Source organism: Zeus faber (genome assembly GCF_960531495.2).
Source record: "Zeus faber genome assembly, chromosome: 3".
NCBI classification, from domain to species: domain Eukaryota; kingdom Metazoa; phylum Chordata; class Actinopteri; order Zeiformes; family Zeidae; genus Zeus; species Zeus faber.
This window is the reverse complement of record NC_137190.1, coordinates 36,441,643-36,459,243: the sequence shown is the minus strand read 5'-3', so window position 1 is coordinate 36,459,243 and position 17,601 is coordinate 36,441,643. Positions and strand designations below refer to the sequence as shown.

General features: G+C 42.9%; 2 protein-coding genes across 3 annotated transcripts in view; one reads left to right on the top strand and one right to left on the bottom strand.

Annotated features, from left to right (window-relative positions):
• Positions 1-7,015: 7,015 nt before the first annotated feature.
• On the top strand, positions 7,016-11,021 carry tollip (toll interacting protein). Of its 2 annotated transcripts, none has more exons than XM_079997132.1 (6): positions 7,016-7,121; positions 8,179-8,328; positions 8,931-9,113; positions 9,596-9,748; positions 9,866-9,962; positions 10,132-11,021. In XM_079997132.1, the coding sequence occupies exons 1-6, from the start codon at positions 7,089-7,091 to the stop codon at positions 10,302-10,304; spliced, it is 789 nt and encodes a 262-aa protein (XP_079853258.1). In that variant the 5' UTR covers positions 7,016-7,088; the 3' UTR covers positions 10,305-11,021. The 2 variants fall into 2 exon arrangements, with proteins under 2 accessions (XP_079853258.1, XP_079853257.1); XM_079997131.1 differs by having other exon boundaries at positions 10,081-11,021.
• Positions 11,022-12,591: 1,570 nt separating this feature from the next.
• Positions 12,592-17,601, bottom strand: part of LOC307227917 (mucin-2-like) — a gene marked incomplete at its 5' end in the record, with an annotated part of 44,698 nt that continues 39,688 nt past the window's right edge. Inside the window, 10 exons of the mRNA XM_079997357.1 lie at positions 12,592-12,974; positions 14,358-14,481; positions 14,759-14,798; positions 14,941-15,069; positions 15,425-15,523; positions 16,055-16,186; positions 16,401-16,441; positions 16,618-16,722; positions 16,842-17,010; positions 17,150-17,388. Of these exons, the coding sequence (XP_079853483.1) occupies positions 12,770-12,974; positions 14,358-14,481; positions 14,759-14,798; positions 14,941-15,069; positions 15,425-15,523; positions 16,055-16,186; positions 16,401-16,441; positions 16,618-16,722; positions 16,842-17,010; positions 17,150-17,388 (1,283 nt within the window). The 3' untranslated portion in view covers positions 12,592-12,769. The remainder of the gene's footprint in view (positions 12,975-14,357; positions 14,482-14,758; positions 14,799-14,940; positions 15,070-15,424; positions 15,524-16,054; positions 16,187-16,400; positions 16,442-16,617; positions 16,723-16,841; positions 17,011-17,149; positions 17,389-17,601) is intronic.

Sequence of the window (17,601 nt, the reverse complement as noted above, 5' to 3'; positions counted from 1 at the left end):
CTTCTTTCCTACATTCCTACTCTCTGACTCAGCATCTTTACAGCCTCTGCATATGTGATCTTACTGTGAGCTCCATACCATGATCTTCTCCACGTCTGGCACATGTTCTGCCTTTGCATGTCTTGGCTCTATGACCAAACCTTTGACATTTATAACACCTCATTGTGTTGTGGTTAATAATAAGCAACCATGTGGCTTACAGGACAACCTCCACATGACCTGAAGGAAAAGACACTTACTAACATGATTAAGAAAGTCAATAGCAGACAGGAGACTGGGTAACCACAACCAAACCACATGGCCCACATAACCTCCACATGACCTGCAGAACAAGAGACTCGCTGGGCCAAGATATCGACAAAAACCATCAGTGGACAGAGGACTGACATTTCCAGACGAGACAACTACATTAAGCCACAAAACAAATTTACTATGATCCATGTACCCTCTACCTTTGATCCATGTAACCAACTTAAAACACCATATAACCAGGAAACCTAATTACATGTAGATTTAAGCCATGCACCCACGAACGGTCATTTGTGTGTATTAACCTTAACCTGAAACCTCTTTAAAAAATGTACGCTGGGAAATCCCGAAAATAGGGAAGGGGAAGACAACCAGTCACACTGCAAAACAAGGCCGGACAAAGACACCATTATTTCAAGGTCCTCTGAGAATTCCCTGGAAAAATGGGTGTATTCCAAAGGGTGTGATTGGTTCCTTGGGAGACATCCCACAAGACTGTGACAGTGTACGGACAAAGACACCATTATTTCAAGGTCCTCTGAGAATTCCCTGGAAAAATGGGTGTTTCCCAAAGGCTGTGATTGGTTCCTTGGGAGACATCCCACAAGACTGTGACAGTGTACGGACAAAGACACTATTATTTCAAGGTCCTCTGAGAATTCCTTGGAAAAATGGGTGTTTCCCAAAGGCTGTGATTGGTTCCTTGGGAGACATCCTACAAGACTGACAGTTTCCCTGCCCCGAGAGGGGCAGGACGGGTACAAAAAACGGAAAACATCTTGGGTATAAGAAGGACCAACAGTGCAGTTCGTCAGTCGGTCTCCAGAGCCCACTCACTGTTTATTGCTGCACTTGACACTCAAATACACAATAAACCCTTTCACGTCTCTGCTCGGTTCCTGTGTTTTTCTTCCAAGTTTTTGAGACCAGAACAGATAGAAGTGTCATCCAGAGATCCTGACGTTTTACTGGCCCAGGTCTGGACCATCTTGGTCATGACAATTGGCTTGGGCATGTACTCTCTTACACTTTAACTCAAGAAGCCTTGAGTCACTCTATTTGGGAGTACTTCCACCTCAAACTCAAGCACAACATACTCACTGACTTTCCTATCTCCCTCTCGAGTTACCTGCAACTGCCCAGCACCCATAAGAATTCCTCCTTTTAGATTGGATTTGATTTCCTCCATTGTGACTCCAGCTGGCATCACCGAAATCACACCCTTAATCTGCTTACTTCCTCTTTCAATATGATTTGACCCCTTACCACTGTACCTGTCAGTCCACTCTCTCTGTTATAAAGCTCTGCATCTCAATAAATGTCCATCTTTCAAATCCTTAGCCATGTGTATATCTCAATCTGGTTTGTCAGAACGGTTGTCAATTTCACTGGACTCATTGAAGAAAGTCCCCTCTCCTCGCCAAATCTCAATATGATCTTACACTGGAAGCCCTCTTAAGCCCCCCCCCCCCATCCATGTCAGTCACCCTAACACTCTATTCTTGCTTATCCATCATATCCTATAAAAAAAACCCTGTATCCCTTAAGAAAGCTACCAGTACCCTGACTTGTGCTCTCTCACCCATGCTCAGTAATCATTTTAATGTGAATTCCCTCAGATTATTCCTCATCATCACTCTCTCTGTCCCATCCCTCCTACAATTTAGAACTACATGCTCCACTGACTCTTCTTCCTGACATATCTCACACAAGCCTGTTTGATGTTTCCCTACCATTTTCAGTGATTTGTTTAGTGCGCAATACCCCAACCTTAACCTTGTCAACACAGTTACCTCTCTCCTGTGTCCACTACCTCCCCTAGTAACTTTGACACTCTTTTGAAATTGATACACATTTGGTTGTTTTGTGTTGGCAGTGTTGGTTGCACTACGATCTCCACTGTGTAAAACCCTTATTTATTGGATGTTCTTCTGTTGATTCCAATTCCTTTTAGTGCTATTGCCACGCCAACCCAGTCACTCCTGTCTGAGGTTTGTAGTACCATCTGTGTAAAGTCACTAAAACCTTTCATTACATGGGTGAATACACTTACCAAATCAAATTTATCATTATCTTTCCTTTTTACCTCTAACAAATACCAGTCTATATCAGACCACACAAGCATCCATGGAGCCATCACCCTTGAAGGGCTTATCCTCAGGTTCAAACACTCCAAATTATTTTGCAATGTCATTCACTACCTGACCAAAGTCAACTCTATGACACCTCCCATGCTTAGAGCACTCCTGCAACACTCCTTTTGTGGGGTGAGAATCATTGTGTCCCTGCAAATTAGCCCAGTAATTTGCCATCAGTTGCATCCATAATTCCAATGGAATTTCTCCCATTTCTACTTGTGAGGCAGGTACTAGCAATGTTTCAAAAGCCCCACTGGACACTCTCAATGCATGTGCCTTAAAACACTTATTTCCACTTTCCGCTTTTATTTCCTCTTCGACCATCACCACCCAGCAGGGACAAGGTGAGCAACAGCAGGGCATTTTGATTTCTCTGTTCCAATGGTCTCATTGATTAAAACAAAACATAACAAAAAAAAAATGGCAGATCACATTTAATTCCTATGAAATAGGTTGCCTAGAGCAGTGATTTTCAACCAGTGTGCCACGGCACACTAGTGTGCCGTGAGAGATCATCAGGTGTGCCGTGGGAAATTATCAATGAATGGTCTATTTTCCAACTTCATTCATATATAAACTATAAGGCGCATCTGTCCCTTTAAGAAATGGAACCGTAGCACTCTCGCGTCACCTAAGAAGTGACGCGAGAGTGCAGCGAGTGACAGTGATGGAGAAGTTTTTGAGAAGGGAAAAAGCAAATGCCGAACAGGGCCCTGAACAAAATTATGACACAGATGAAGGCCCTAATATGAGTGGTGGACAAAAGAAAAAAGAAAAGACGGTGAGCTCGAGGCAATACAGCGAAAGCTATCTTTTATTTGGATTCACTTTCACCGGGGATGCAACGGCACCGACTCCGCTGTGCTTGGTGTGTGGTGAGAAGCTGTACAATAGCGCCATGGTGCCAAGCAAGCTTAAACGCCATCTCCAAACAAAACACCCTTCCGTTCAAAACAAGCCGACGGACTATTTTGTACGCTTACGTACAAACAATGAGAAACAGGCAAAGTTTTTGAGAAAAACCACAAAGGTAAACGAGAGAGCCCTCAAAGCTAGCTACCTTGTCGCTGATCTCGTAGCTAAATCAAAAAAGTCCCACACTGTGGCAGAAACATTAATACTGCCAGCTTGTAAAGCCTTGTAAATGAGATGCTCGGCCCTGACGCGGCCAAAGAGATAGCTAAAGTGCCTCGCTCAGATAACACAATTGCCCGTCGTATTGATGACATGTCTGCGGATATCGAAACTGTTGTTTTAGAAAAGATGCGCATCAGTAAGAAATTTGCCTTGCAACTTGATGAGTCGACGGATATTGGTGGACATTGTCAGCTCTTGGCCAACGTGCGTTTTGTGGATGGAGAAGCCATTAGAGAAAACTTCCTATTTTGCAAGGCACTGCCAGAAAAATCAACAGGAGAGGAAGTATTTCGGGTCACGTCGGAATATCTTGACAAAGCGGACTTACGTGGGAAAACTGCACAGGTGTCTGCACTGATGGAGCAGCAGCCATGGTCGGGCGCATCAAAGGCTTCGTAAGTAGGGTCAAAGAAAAAACCCCAGATGTTACTGTTACGCACTGTTTTTTGCACCGTGAGGCCCTCATGGCAAAGACCTTAGCAGCAGATCTAGCTCCTGTGTTGGATGATGTTGTGCGCATAGTGAACTTTGTGAAGACGCGACCTTTGAAATGTCGCTTATTTGCGTCTTTGTGTGAGGAAATGGGAGCGGAACATAAAGTCTTGTTGCTCCACACGGAGGTCCGGTGGCTGTCGCGCGGCAAAGTGCTGGCCCGAGTGTGTGAGCTGCGAGAGGAACTTAAGGTTTTTCTGACAAACGAGAGGTCCGATTACTCAAAGCTGCTTGCAGGTGATGAGTGGTGTGCAAAGCTGGCATACCTGGCTGATATATTCCATCATCTGAATGAACTTAACACACGGATGCAAGGCCGAAATGAAAACCTGCTTACAAGCACTGATAAAATGAACGGATTTAGTTTAAAGTTGCAGCTCTGGCAACAACATGTGCAGCGTGGCAGCCTTGAGATGTTCCCACTCACCGTGAAGCTGCATGATGGCAACACTGCTGCAATGTGCCAGGTGATTGGCACACATTTGAAAACTCTTGAGGAGAAGTTGTCATCTTATTTCCATTCAGCCTTCACAGAATGCCTTGACTGGGTTAGGGACCCATACAGCTCAGCATCCGTTGCTGGAAAGGACATGACTTTAAAGGAGCAAGAGGAACTCATTGAACTGAAACAAGATCGTAGTTTAAAGCTAAAATTTGCTGATCTTCCTTTGGACAGTTTTTGGTTATCTGTTGCCAAGGGGTTCCCCATTCTCGCCAACAAAGCTATTTTGACATTGCTCCCGTTTTCAACCACATATCTGTGTGAGCTGAGCTTCTCAAGCTTGGCTGCGATAAAAACTAAAAACAGAGAGACTGAGAGCTGTTGAGCAAGAGCTTCGTCTGTGTCTTTCTACCATTTCTGCCAGGATATCCATTTTGTGTTCATCGAAACAGGCCCAGGTTTCACACTAAGTGAGTGTATAAATACATTAAAAAACATATTAACTATATGTATTACTGTGTTAGAGTGTCATTTTGTGTTAATTTGGTTGGTGGTGTGCCCCAGGATTTTGTAAATGTAAAAAATATGCCGCGGCTCAAAAAAGGTTGAAAATCACTGGCCTAGAGTGTACAGAGTTAGATCAAGAAATAGGCCTATGGGTGAAAATATAGTTATAAATAATAAAATAAATAAATACAAAGCTCTGTATTATCTTTTTGAGTCTTATTTTATTTTAATTATATTAATGTTTTTATTCTATTCACTAACTGCATTATGTTTTAGGAATCAGTTAGTTTCGGTTAGTTAGCTCGGTAGGAATTAAGTTAGCTATTATGTTCAGTTTAGTAACAATTGTACATAATCTCCGGGTGCGTTGCAAAGACATTTAACTGCATATTATGTATGAAAGTAAGTATATGTATGTGACAAATAAACCTCTTGAATCTTGAAGCAAACAAACACAGAGCAAATAAGTAAATAAATAAATAACCAAGTAAACAAATGGCTAACTAAATACATTTTTAAAACAAAATAAATAAATATAAATCTGGAGCGCTAATATGATTAATCTAGTCCGTTTTAATGATTTTCTTTTAGCTTTGGTTCTTGCCAGAAGAGTCGTTTGGGATGCTTTGAATGGATGAATAATTGTTTAATTCTGTTCTCATTATCTATTTTGGAGTGAGGCAAAGTGTAAACCAGTTACATTTTACGTTTTTTGGGGTTTTTTTTTTACACATTACATATTAGCCGTTTCTCAATACCAAGTACGCAAAGTCCGCCATTCTAGTGAATGGTGGGGACTCGTCGCTATGTTCCAGAAGGAACGGGAGGAACTGCACTGACCTGAACTGAAAGTCCGGCCTTGCGGACTTGGTAGTTCAGACTTGGCAAGTTCGACTCGGGAGGACGCAGGACGGTCATTCTGCGAAATGCATTGTGGGATACTTGGCTGTCACACAAGTCACCACCGACGCGTCCTCGATAAAATGGGCGGAGCAAGGCCCCATCCGGGCACTTGGGCACTGGACTTGGCTTGACGCAGACGTTGAATTGGAACAGTACTTGGGCTGCGACTGATGACGTTTCACAAGTCCACCAGAACACAAGTACACCAGAACACAAGTACAGACCAGAACACAAGTACAGACCAGAACACAAGCACAGACCAGAACACAAGTACAGACCAGAACACAAGTACAGACCAGAACATAAGTACAGACCAGAACACAAGTACAGACCAGAACACAAGTACAGACCAGAACACACGTACAGACCAGAACACAAGCACAGACCAGAACACAAGTACAGACCAGAACACAAGTACAGACCAGAACACACGTACAGACCAGAACACAAGTACAGACCAGAACACACGTACAGACCAGAACACAAGTACAGACCAGAACACAAGCACAGACCAGAACACAAGCACAGACCAGAACACAAGCACAGACCAGAACACCAGCACAGACCAGAACACAAGCACAGACCAGAACACAAGCACAGACCAGAACACCAGCACAGACCAGAACACAAGCACAGACCAGAACACAAGTACAGACCAGAACACCAGCACAGACCAGAACACAAGTACAGACCAGAACACCAGCACAGACCAGAACACAAGTACAGACCAGAACACAAGCACAGACCAGAACACCAGTACAGACCAGAACGCACATTGAGACAGGGCCACTAACACATTCACTTAGTACGCGGTAGTTATTTTGACTTTTTTTTTTTGTCTGTGCTCGAGGCGCATCAATGACGTTTTTCTTTCGCGAATCGACATTCAAGACTCGGCGAATGCCCGTGTGCCTGACTGCAGTTTCTATTTCGCCGGAGTAACTCCCAAATCCAGAGTCATGACTCCGCTGCGAACGAATCGTTTGCCAGTCTTGCGTCATTTGCCCCGCCTGAAAGCGGCAACGCAGCGCACAATTCGACAAACGCCAGCCCACTAAGCTAGTCAGCTGATAGCTAGCGTAAAGAAGGACCCATAAACCAACGTCTACAGGCCGCGGCGGTTTGTTTACATCCTAAACGACTGCGAGTACAGCCTGCAAAGGCACACCCCCCCACCCCCCCAAAATCATAATCGACATCTGTCATTTTCATAAAAGCAAATGGCATTGACCATCACCACCCAGCGGGGACAGGTGAGCGACGGGAGGTCTAAAGAGTCAAAACGCGCTGAAAGACAGGCAAGCATGCTAACGTTAGCATGCTATGCTAAGCTAGACCGGTTTGACGTTTGAATTGACTCAGCTTATTCAAACGTTCGGCATAGAACTGGGTTGTAACCCGTGTACCTCTTTTTGGGTACAGTCAGGGGGATTTTGAGGGAAGTTCGCGGTGTTTTCACAATAGACAGCTAACGCTTGTTGTATCGCAATTACCCGAAAGATGCTATCGGGCGGATTAACTAGCAAATGTTTTCTCAACAGTATGGACTTGGCTAGAGCTTATTTTACGCAACTATGGCTTCTGATTTGGAACACAGCTGAAGCTGTCATATTTTTACAGTGGCCACCTATTGCTGAGTAGTTAACAATGATATACTTATATTACCAAGCGTCCTGACTCCTGCGCAGTGTTACTTTCAGTGATTCGAGACTCTCAAACCAATCTTTTAAGTGAGTCGGGAGTCACTCGAGCGAGTGAATCATCCACTCACAATCTGAAAATGATTACTGATTCAAGATGTTATTTGTCACATACATATACATACTGTATATGCAGTGAAATGTCATGACACCCGATGACTGAAGACTAAATTAAACTCCAACCAAAAAAGAAAATCCCAATAAATGTGTCCCGATTCATATTGAATATGACTGATGGTTGATATTAACATTTACACATTTCTCTGCCTAAATGTTCACTTTTTTTGAGTATTGTCACATATGACGTTTTTCTTTTCTTCCATCTAAATAAATTATTTTAACAGAATGACATGATTCTTGTGAGAAATTCACCAGAAGCTCTCCCTCGCTCGCCCGTGCATTATACCAACTCAATCAAATGAACGAAGGGTCAGAAAATCAAATGACTTTTTTATTTGTATTTTTTATTTTTTATTTGAGTAATGTGTAAAGAGCCGAATCTGGGGAAAAAATAAAGTCAAACCTTTCTTCAGCAGTCACTACCAACCCTTAGCTAGCATTTTAGAGTGTGTAATGTTTACATTTACTTCCCCATATACCCGGCGGACAGGTGTACATTGGGGAGCTTCCCCAGGACTTCCTCCGCATCACCCCGACATATCAGCAGGAGCAGGTGCAGCTGGACGCTCAGGCGGCGAGGCAGCTGCAGTACGGGGGCTCTGTCGGCACTGTGGGGCGCCTAAGCATCACTGTGGTGCAGGTAATCTAAATTTAACAAGTAATTGTTGCTAAAAGTAATTATAAACATGTTTGGGAGGTGAACCTGATCCTCAAAGTGGCAAAATGGAGCAAATTCTAGGTGTTATGACCCAAATTACCCCTTCAAAAAAGTCAAATAATAGACAATGTGAATGAGGCTTTATCTTGTATTATCTTTCTTTTTTTTTTTTTTTTATACAATAGATGCGATGTAACAGGTGGTCTAACTTCAATCATCCACTTATTTCACACAGTTTGGTTCAAATAATTAAATTCTTTCAGGGCATTTTGAGCTTTACTCAGTTCCATTCATCCATTCTTTTTCTGGATCGCATGTTAAACTGGTCCATTTAAGCAAACAGCATTTTATACAAGCTAAAGTGTGGTCATTAGAGAATTGGTATATTTGAAAGGATGTTATTTTTTAGAAAAGCACGACCTAATACAACTGGGCATGTCTGCGGTGATTTAACCAAGGGTTACATATTTCTTTGATTTTTACCTGCCCATATGTCTATGTCATGGGCTGAACTCGTCCTCCCACACCTCGTCCTCGCTCATCCTCCCATTAGATGTTCAATTGTGTCCTGTTTTTCCGTCCAGGCCAAGCTGGCTAAAAACTATGGCATGACCCGCATGGACCCTTACTGCAGGGTTCGACTGGGCTACGCCGTGTATGAGACGCCCACGGCTCACAACGGTGCCAAGAACCCACGCTGGAACAAAGTCATCCAGTGCACCGTGCCCCCAGGGGTGGATTCATTCTACCTGGAGATCTTCGATGAGGTAAGCGGGAGCAGGAGGCTGCGTAGGAAAGCACCTGTATATCGGAAGTTGAAAAATAAAGCAAAAGAAAATCGAACCTTTTCCTTTTTAACATAAGCAACAGCATTTATTTTATTTTTATTTTTTTTCCAGTAATCAATGACCCAGCCGTACGTGTCACATCCTATCGTTCAAATTGTTGGGCTATCAGCCTTCATCACCAGACCCATGATCACTGGCTCTGTAGAGCCTGAGAATGTGTCTGAGAAATTCTCCCGTTCAGGAAGCACAGGATTTTTTTTCTGAGTGCATGGGCCTTTGTATGGCGTATATTTAGGAAATTTCACAGCAGGAACAAAACAGGGCTCTCAAACTCGTGAAAATATTTCAACTTGAAATCCCTGACACATACATGTATGGGCCATAGCTGTTGAAGTGTTGTAATAGCGCATCCGTCCAAACAAACAATAATATTTATTATTTCTCGCTGGTGTACCGCAAAGCGAGCGTTCTCCATGGACGACAGGATAGCGTGGACCCATGTCACCATCCCTGACGGCCTTCGCGAGGGCATCGTGGTGGACGAGTGGTTCAGCCTTAGCGGAAGGCAGGGTGACGACAAGGAGGGCATGATCAACCTGGTGATGTCGTATGCCGTGAGTGACTACTGCGCATCTCAAGCTTAAAATCTCATCTGGCAGCATATTTTTAAATTTTTTTATATTGTCAATAAAAAAAAATCTGTTTTTTAATATTTGTTTATTCTGGGCCAGTCCATGCCAGCTGGAATGATCACGCAGCCGGTCGTCCTAATGCCCACCAGGGGAGCCGGTGTGTACCAACAAGGGGTCGGGTACGTGCCCATCGCAGGTCAGAGCATATCACAGAATCTCACACACACAGGAGAGCAAATCCCACCTGTTTTATCACATTTTTTCCTACCCTAATGTCTGCCCTCTCTTACCACCACCACATACACACACAATAGGAGTGCCTCAAGTATACAACCAGGGAATGTTGCCCATGGGGATGCCGACAGCAGTACCAGTCGTGGGCAACCAGGGTGCTGTGTGCAGCGAGAGCGACCTGAAGGCCCTGCAGGACATGTTTCCCAATCTGGACCAGGAGGTTGTTCGCACCGTGCTGGAGGCCCAGCAGGGCAACAAGGACGCGGCAATCAACTCTCTGCTGCAGATGGCCGAGGAGCTCTAACGGCAGGATGGCCAGTCCAACACACTGGACAAAGTCATACAGCACATGTGTGCACATTTGTATGCACGCACCTTCCCCACCCCCGCCACCCACAACTCAAGCAGGAGGGCACACAGATTTAAAAATAAATAAATAAATACACAAAACAAAACCAATAAACATTTTTGGCATATGCACTAATGACACCATCGCGGAAACCTACCAAACTCCCGGTTCCGCCTACCTCCTGCACTACTTACTGGCTGTTGACTCTCAACTGTCAGCCACCACAGTAGCAGTTCCAAAATTTCACCAGATATACAAGTGCAAGCTTTATTTAAGAAAAACAAATCCACAAACCCACTGAATGCGGGCTATGAAGTCTGCTACATATCTGTTTTTTCACACGTCAACCCCCCACCCCATGTTAATATGTTCATGTCCAAATGCATTTTGTGAGGGGGTTCCTCCACCAAGTAACTGATGGATGTATTCTCTCAGGCTCGGGATAAATATATATTTCATGCAAACGGTTGCAACCCAGCCTGTGCATGGACATTATTTCACATGGTTTAACTTGCCCTCATTCAGTTTATTTTGCTTTGTGTCTACTAGTTGAGAGCCACCAGCATGTTGGCTGTATTTCTGTTTGTGTGAGATGACCGGCTTTGTTCTGTAACGGATCTATAGTTGTATAAATATGAATCAATGTGTTTAATATACGATAACTTCCAAGAGTATATGTGGTTTTTCTAGTGATTAAGAGGAAGAATGTAACATTGGACATAGTTAACAAATCGTTATCGAAAATCAGCTTCTCACTATACATTATATACAATTATTAATGTATAGATATATGTATCAATTATAAATGTACATTTATATATCAACTTTGTGCAACTCTGTTTCCAACTCGAAATGCCCTTGGAAAGTTATTCCATCTCAAGTTCCACAACTGAATGTGAAAAATAATTGCAAGTTGGCTGTCTTTGGAACTGCCAACTGGCCGCATGTCGGTGCACACAATATTCATAGGAGTGACCAATGAGATGGCAGGCATCTATATTTTCAGGAATTGGGTCTTTACTTTTTTTTTGTCTTCAAGGATAGGTTTTCTATTTTTTTTATATCCAAGCGTCATTAAAATGTTGTTTTTCGCTTGCAGCAGAGTGCAAATGCAATCCAAAGGGAACGCAGTCCCAATCTCACAATATTGTCATGCTTGTCTTTAGTGTATTTTGGACATTTATTGAATGCTGCAGTTGCTGCAGTACTTTTAACCATAACTTAAAGGTAGCCAAAAGTGTCAATAGAACCTGATAATAGAACGCCCTCGCCCCCCCCCCTTCTCAACACAGTTAGAAGCTGCAGCAGAGCAGTACGTTTCTCAATAACGAAGGTCAACAAGGTTGTGCTACACTTAAGATGACGGGAAGCCAACATTATAACAAGACCTAGGTCGAAAAAAATGCCAAGCCTATCCTTTATCATGTTCACAGACCAACTCCCGTCGCCCCACCCCTCTGAACAAATCCTGAGTTCAAGACTTGTGCCTCACATGTGAAGAGTTATATGCACTTAATGTCCAGTCAGTCTACCCGTCTTGTTTTTCTTTTTTGTTTTTCTTTAACCAGAGGCTGTTTCCTTGAAGTTGTTGGACATAAGATATCGAATGTTGCCGTTTGCCAAAGGTTTGAGTAAGACTGTTTTTGTAGATAATGTGCTTCTCCTCAAAAAATGTGCTCTATTTTTCCACCAAAGTGATTCTCTTGAGATACAAACTCCTAAATTGGTTAACATAAAAAGCCCCACCAGGGTGACAACTAAGTGTGTGTAAAGGCCATTGTGTAGTTTAGATGATTTGTTTATCGTTAAGAGACCACCAAGTAAAATGTTAATCATTGCAAAGCCAGTCACCGAAATGCAAGGTCAACTCAGTCCAAAAAAATTAGCTTAAGCTTAATGGCTTGAATTAATATCCAAACTGGCTTCTCTCTGGATTCTGAGCTTGGTGTCTCCAGCAAGGTCCCCATCAAATGTTTGGACCACTTTTACATCCAGATAAACATCACTTTGTCTTGCCCATCGAAGTATCAAAACTGTTTCTATGAAACGATTAGCTTGAGCTCTGTGGTGTTTGCTTTGAATGTACAAATTAATGATGTTTAATTGCAATATAATTTTATCTTGCTTTTATCCCCAATGTGACGCTGTGGATCATAAAATAAGTCCATCTGTCTCACTCATGTGTTGTGTTTAATTTGATCTGCTGTAAGAAGGCACACATCACATTGTTCAATATTGCAGACAATTATTTTATTCAATATATAGACATACAAGAACATTCTAAACTACAGTACATTTATATATATATATGAATGTTAATATACCCCTGTGCAAAAAGTGGCCTTTGGTTATAAACTTGACAACCTCCGTTACTGGTTCAAAGTGGCGGTTAGTCTATCTCTCTTCATTTCTGTTTGTGTTCAGCGTCTTCTGCGTCGCTGTTTAAGCAAGACTGTCGTTCCAGGCATGCATTCAGCCACCTCGCAGCCGCATGTGTCCGCCATGACGTAGGTGTGTTTGACCGTGGTGCTGTTGGCGCAGGTCAGCTCCACCTCCACCTGGCTGGTGCTGCCCTCCTGACAACATTCACAGTGGTGCACCATCATGTTTGCTGCAGCTGAGTACCTGGTAGAGGGGGATGAAAAGAGTTATTGTTCCTTCAATCGGACCGCCAACTCCACTTAGTGAGGAAGACCTGAAGTGAGATTGTGGTATAGGAGGTGGTAAAAGGTCTATGCAGGGTTGTTGTGACATTGCCAACCTGCAATGCACTGAAAGGAAGTAGCACGGCTATACATTAATCTTATCTTGTTACAATGGCACTTGTCAAGGGGTGGGATATATTAGGTAGAAAGTGAACAGTCAGTTCTTGAAGTTGATGTGTTGGAAGCAGGAAAAATGGGCAAGTGTAAGGATCTGAGCGACTTTGACAAGGGCCAAATTGTGATGGCTTGAGGACTGGGTCAGAGCATCTCCAGAACGGCAGGTTTTGTGGGGTGTTCCTGGTATGCAGTGGTTAGTACCAACCAAAAGTGGTCCAAGGAAGGACAACCCGTGAATTGTGATAGGGTCATGGGCGCCACTGGGCTCATCGATGTGCGTGGGGAGCGGAGGGGAGGGTAGCCCGTCAGGTCCGCTCCCACAGAAGAAAGCACAAAAAACAATCCACAAGTGCAGGGAAGACAAAGCACTGTCCAGCAGTTGACGCTAATCCAACATATTTTCCAGGCAATGCAGGAGTAATTTTTTTTCTGATACGTTTAATGATACCAAATTGTTATGTTTTAAATTTAATTTTGTGCTGTGCATATGTCTTGCTGCAGTCTGGGAATAATATTTATTAGAACAAACACCAATGCCAATATTTACATCTAAAAAAGTACATAGATATAGATATTCTAACAATAAAATACCAGAGAGTTTTTTTTATGTAGATTTTTAATGTGTTAAATATATTGAATGTAGACAGTGTAATGTATGTAATCTGTACACAGCATTTTTTATTTTGTAAATGATTTTATTCTGGGCAAAAATGTGATGTTACATTCTGGGACATGGGCCACTCTGGCTGACTTTTATAATAAATAAAAAGAAAAAAAAAGTTTTAATAAAAAAAACATCTTCATGATAAAAAGTACATTATCAAAAACAGTAATGACAGGACATACTCTTGCGGTGCCTGCCATAAATGTTGCATTACCGTCATCAACTGGAAAGCGCTTGGCCTTCCCTGCACTTGTGGATTGTTTTATGCTATGCTTTATGAATGTCTCAAGAAACAATACCCATCATAACAAGGGTCATTTAAGCGATGTAATTACGTAACCTTGTGCGTCCCATCTGCATACAGTTTGTGAAAAGATTCGAGAGTGGGGTCTCGGTGAAAGCCTTTGTGCCCGGGTGCAGTTACCGAGTTGCGAACAAAACAACATCTGCAGGAGTCACTCCCGACTCAGACTCAGTCGCGAGTCCTGCGTCACTATTCAGAATGCTTAGTGTCTAACTCACTTGGAGGAGCTCGCACATTGTCCCGCGCAGTATGAGATGTTGACGGGCAGAAGGCTCTTGCATCCATTCACCTCGATGATCGCCTCCGTGCTCTCCTTTTTGCACACGTTGGCTTTTTGAGTACCTGCAACACACAAACATGTTCATTGCTATATTAACTATATTGCAATTTATTTTTTAGCTATTTTTTAGCTTCTAAACTTTTACATGTCTTAGACATAATGTAACTATCCTGATAGAATCATGAAACAGGTACACATACACGTTACAGCTTTGTAATGTTTATGAGTGAGGGCTAGATGTACGTTTGTATATTATTACGATTTCCTGAGACACATTCAATCAATCTTGGATGCAACAGGACAGTGACAACTCATGTGATGAGGGTTGACCTCACTTACATGATTTGCAGCAGCCATCGGAGTCGGTAGTCTCTGTGCCCTGTAGTTATGATACGACACAAGAGATGAATATACCGTGAACACAACAGGTTAATACGGTGGCCAGCAATGGCATTACTTAGAATCTTGGGGGGGATTGTTGGACGCTTGTGTTGGAAAAAAGGGGGAAAAGGAGAACTCACAGGCTCGCAGTCCTCCGGGTTGAACTTGGAACAGACCTTCTCAGACTCTTTGGTAGTGGGTTTCCCTGAAGAGAGTTCACAGCTGTACTTTGTACAGTTATCACTGGGGAGCGACCAGGTTTGGTTCACCTTTTAAAGAGAGGGGACGGCCATTGAATACTGTTAGTATCAGAGAAAGTTCCAGTCGATCATGGTTTTAAACAGATGTATCTGGCTACACGATGCAAGGTATAGAAGTAGAAGACCCAGTCCCTAACTAGTAATAATGATAATACTGTATAAAATCCATGGGGTACTAATTCTCTGCATTTACCCATTTAGTGGATTGTGGATTAGTGGCTACTGGGTCACAGAGTTCGGACTGGTATTTTGTTATGCTGCTCGATTAGCCAAAAAGATTGCAAGAAAAAAACGGAAGACATTATTTCACAAATTGAAAGTTCGGAGTTCAAGGCTTCATATGCGCATCAAGGTCATCACTAACCTGGATGACATGCTTAGTGTTGTTGGGTAAAGTGACTATACAACTGGTCTGGACGCATTCCCCGCAGCACTGGTCTGGTACAAACTGGTATTCATAACCCTGAAAAGAAACAATAAGTGATATTATTGAATTATCGATGAAGTTGGCTAGGTCCTAGGATTCAACTGGTGACCAGTATCGCTCATATATACAATGGCAAGGCAAGGCAAGTTTATTAATATACATTTCAACAAGCAATTCAAAGTCCTTTACATGAAATATCAAAAGCACTCCTTGCTCCTCTATCTCGCTTCAATGTCGGAAGGTTTCCAGAAATGGTCTTTGGTTTGGCTTTTCTTTTCGCAGCAGTTTATCACATGATCGTTTGAAACACTCCAAAATGTTAAATGAAATCACAGTATGGCACCACAGTCGATCAAATCTGGCTTCATGATATAAGCAGACCATATACTGTATGTGATTTAAAATGACCACGGTTACTCATTATGAAGTGAATGACTTAATTTACATTCAGAACTCAACCACTTAGACAAAAAATCAGAACAATGAATTTCATGTTAGAAATCTTTAAAGATTCTACTCAATGTCAAAAATCATGTCAAAAATGGAATTTCGCGAGGATGTGCATACTTCTTGGCAAGCTTTGTTGCAGATGATGCGTGTGCAGGAGATAACGTGCAGCTTTGTTATTTGATCCATGGTGGTGTTACAGCTACACTTCTTGCACAACTCGAGTCCTGATGTCGGAATCTCGTAGCCAGGCTGAAAACGCAAACAAAAAATGATACCACCCCCACACTTACAATCGTTCTTTTATCGGCAGCTCAATTGTTCAGACTCGCAAGCACACACACACACACACACACACACACACACACACACACACACACACACACACACACACACACACACACACACACACACACACACACACACACACACACACACACAATACAGATAATGGTTGGGTCCTTACCATGTATTCTGTATTGTTGTGGACACAAACCCCTTTAGGGACTTTGGGGCGGGAAAAAATGAGATGAACACAAATAGTATGAGTCAGAACAGGTTTACAAAGTCTACATTATTTTTCATTTCATATTTACGAAGACTGTTCTCATCCACATTCTGGTTTTCAGAGGCGTTAATAACGAGGCGATGCAGGTTATATGGGTGAAGTTGGGGACACATACTGCACTTGTAGGATGGGCAGAGGGTGCCGTTGCCTGTGGTGACGTAGAGCTGGAACCCTGGCTGGCAGGTGGGCGGAGTCGCGGTGCACAGATTTACATCACACTCTGCAATGGAAAGGGTGCCAGGGGGTGACGTTATCAACAGGCTCTTTGGCGCAGATGTTTGCTTGCAGTTTTGATTGACTTTCTTTCAATCCTTTGGCCCACGCCAAAGGAAGCCTTACCACACGACTGGGTAGGACAGCAGCCATCCGTGCTGTTAACCAGCCGTTGCCCGGGCTTGGTGCAGGTGGGGCTTGGCTCCGTCGGGCATGTGATAGGCTGACACTGAACTCTCATGGTTTCATTGTCACACGTGCACTCCTTGCAGCTGCTTGTCCAAGTGTCTCCGGGCTGGTGGGTAAAGAGCAAAATTAAAGAAAATTATACAGGACAGAGACCAATATGGCACTCGATGCCATTGGTTGTGTACACCAAAGGACAATGATAGATGCATGTATACTGCTATAATGCCGTGTCAATTGATCCTCACCTTTCTAGGGGGATCCACATCTATGCAGTTCGGAGTGGGAGTGGTGGTAGAAGGGGTAGTTACCGGACTGAAAACGGTGGAAGTCTTGGTGCTAGGTACTATTGCAGTAGATCCACTGGAGGTAAATGGCGATGGTGTTGTTGAACAAGATGTAGCATTGCTCTGGATTTTACAAGAATCTCCACAATAGGCAGTGAAACAATACCCTAGTCCATCTGAGACATTATACACCAGATCCCCTAAAAAGATTAAATGTGAAAAGAGAGTTTTAAAGCATAATTATGACCGAAAAATGTAAATTGTAAGTGTCTGTTGGTCAAACTATGCATTGCTGCATGACAAAGCATTTAGCATTTAACTAACAAACACTGAATGTGGCATTAAGATCCTAAGTGAGAAAAAATGAAACAATCAGAGAAGAAAAATAAATATCATGTTACAGGGCATCCAAT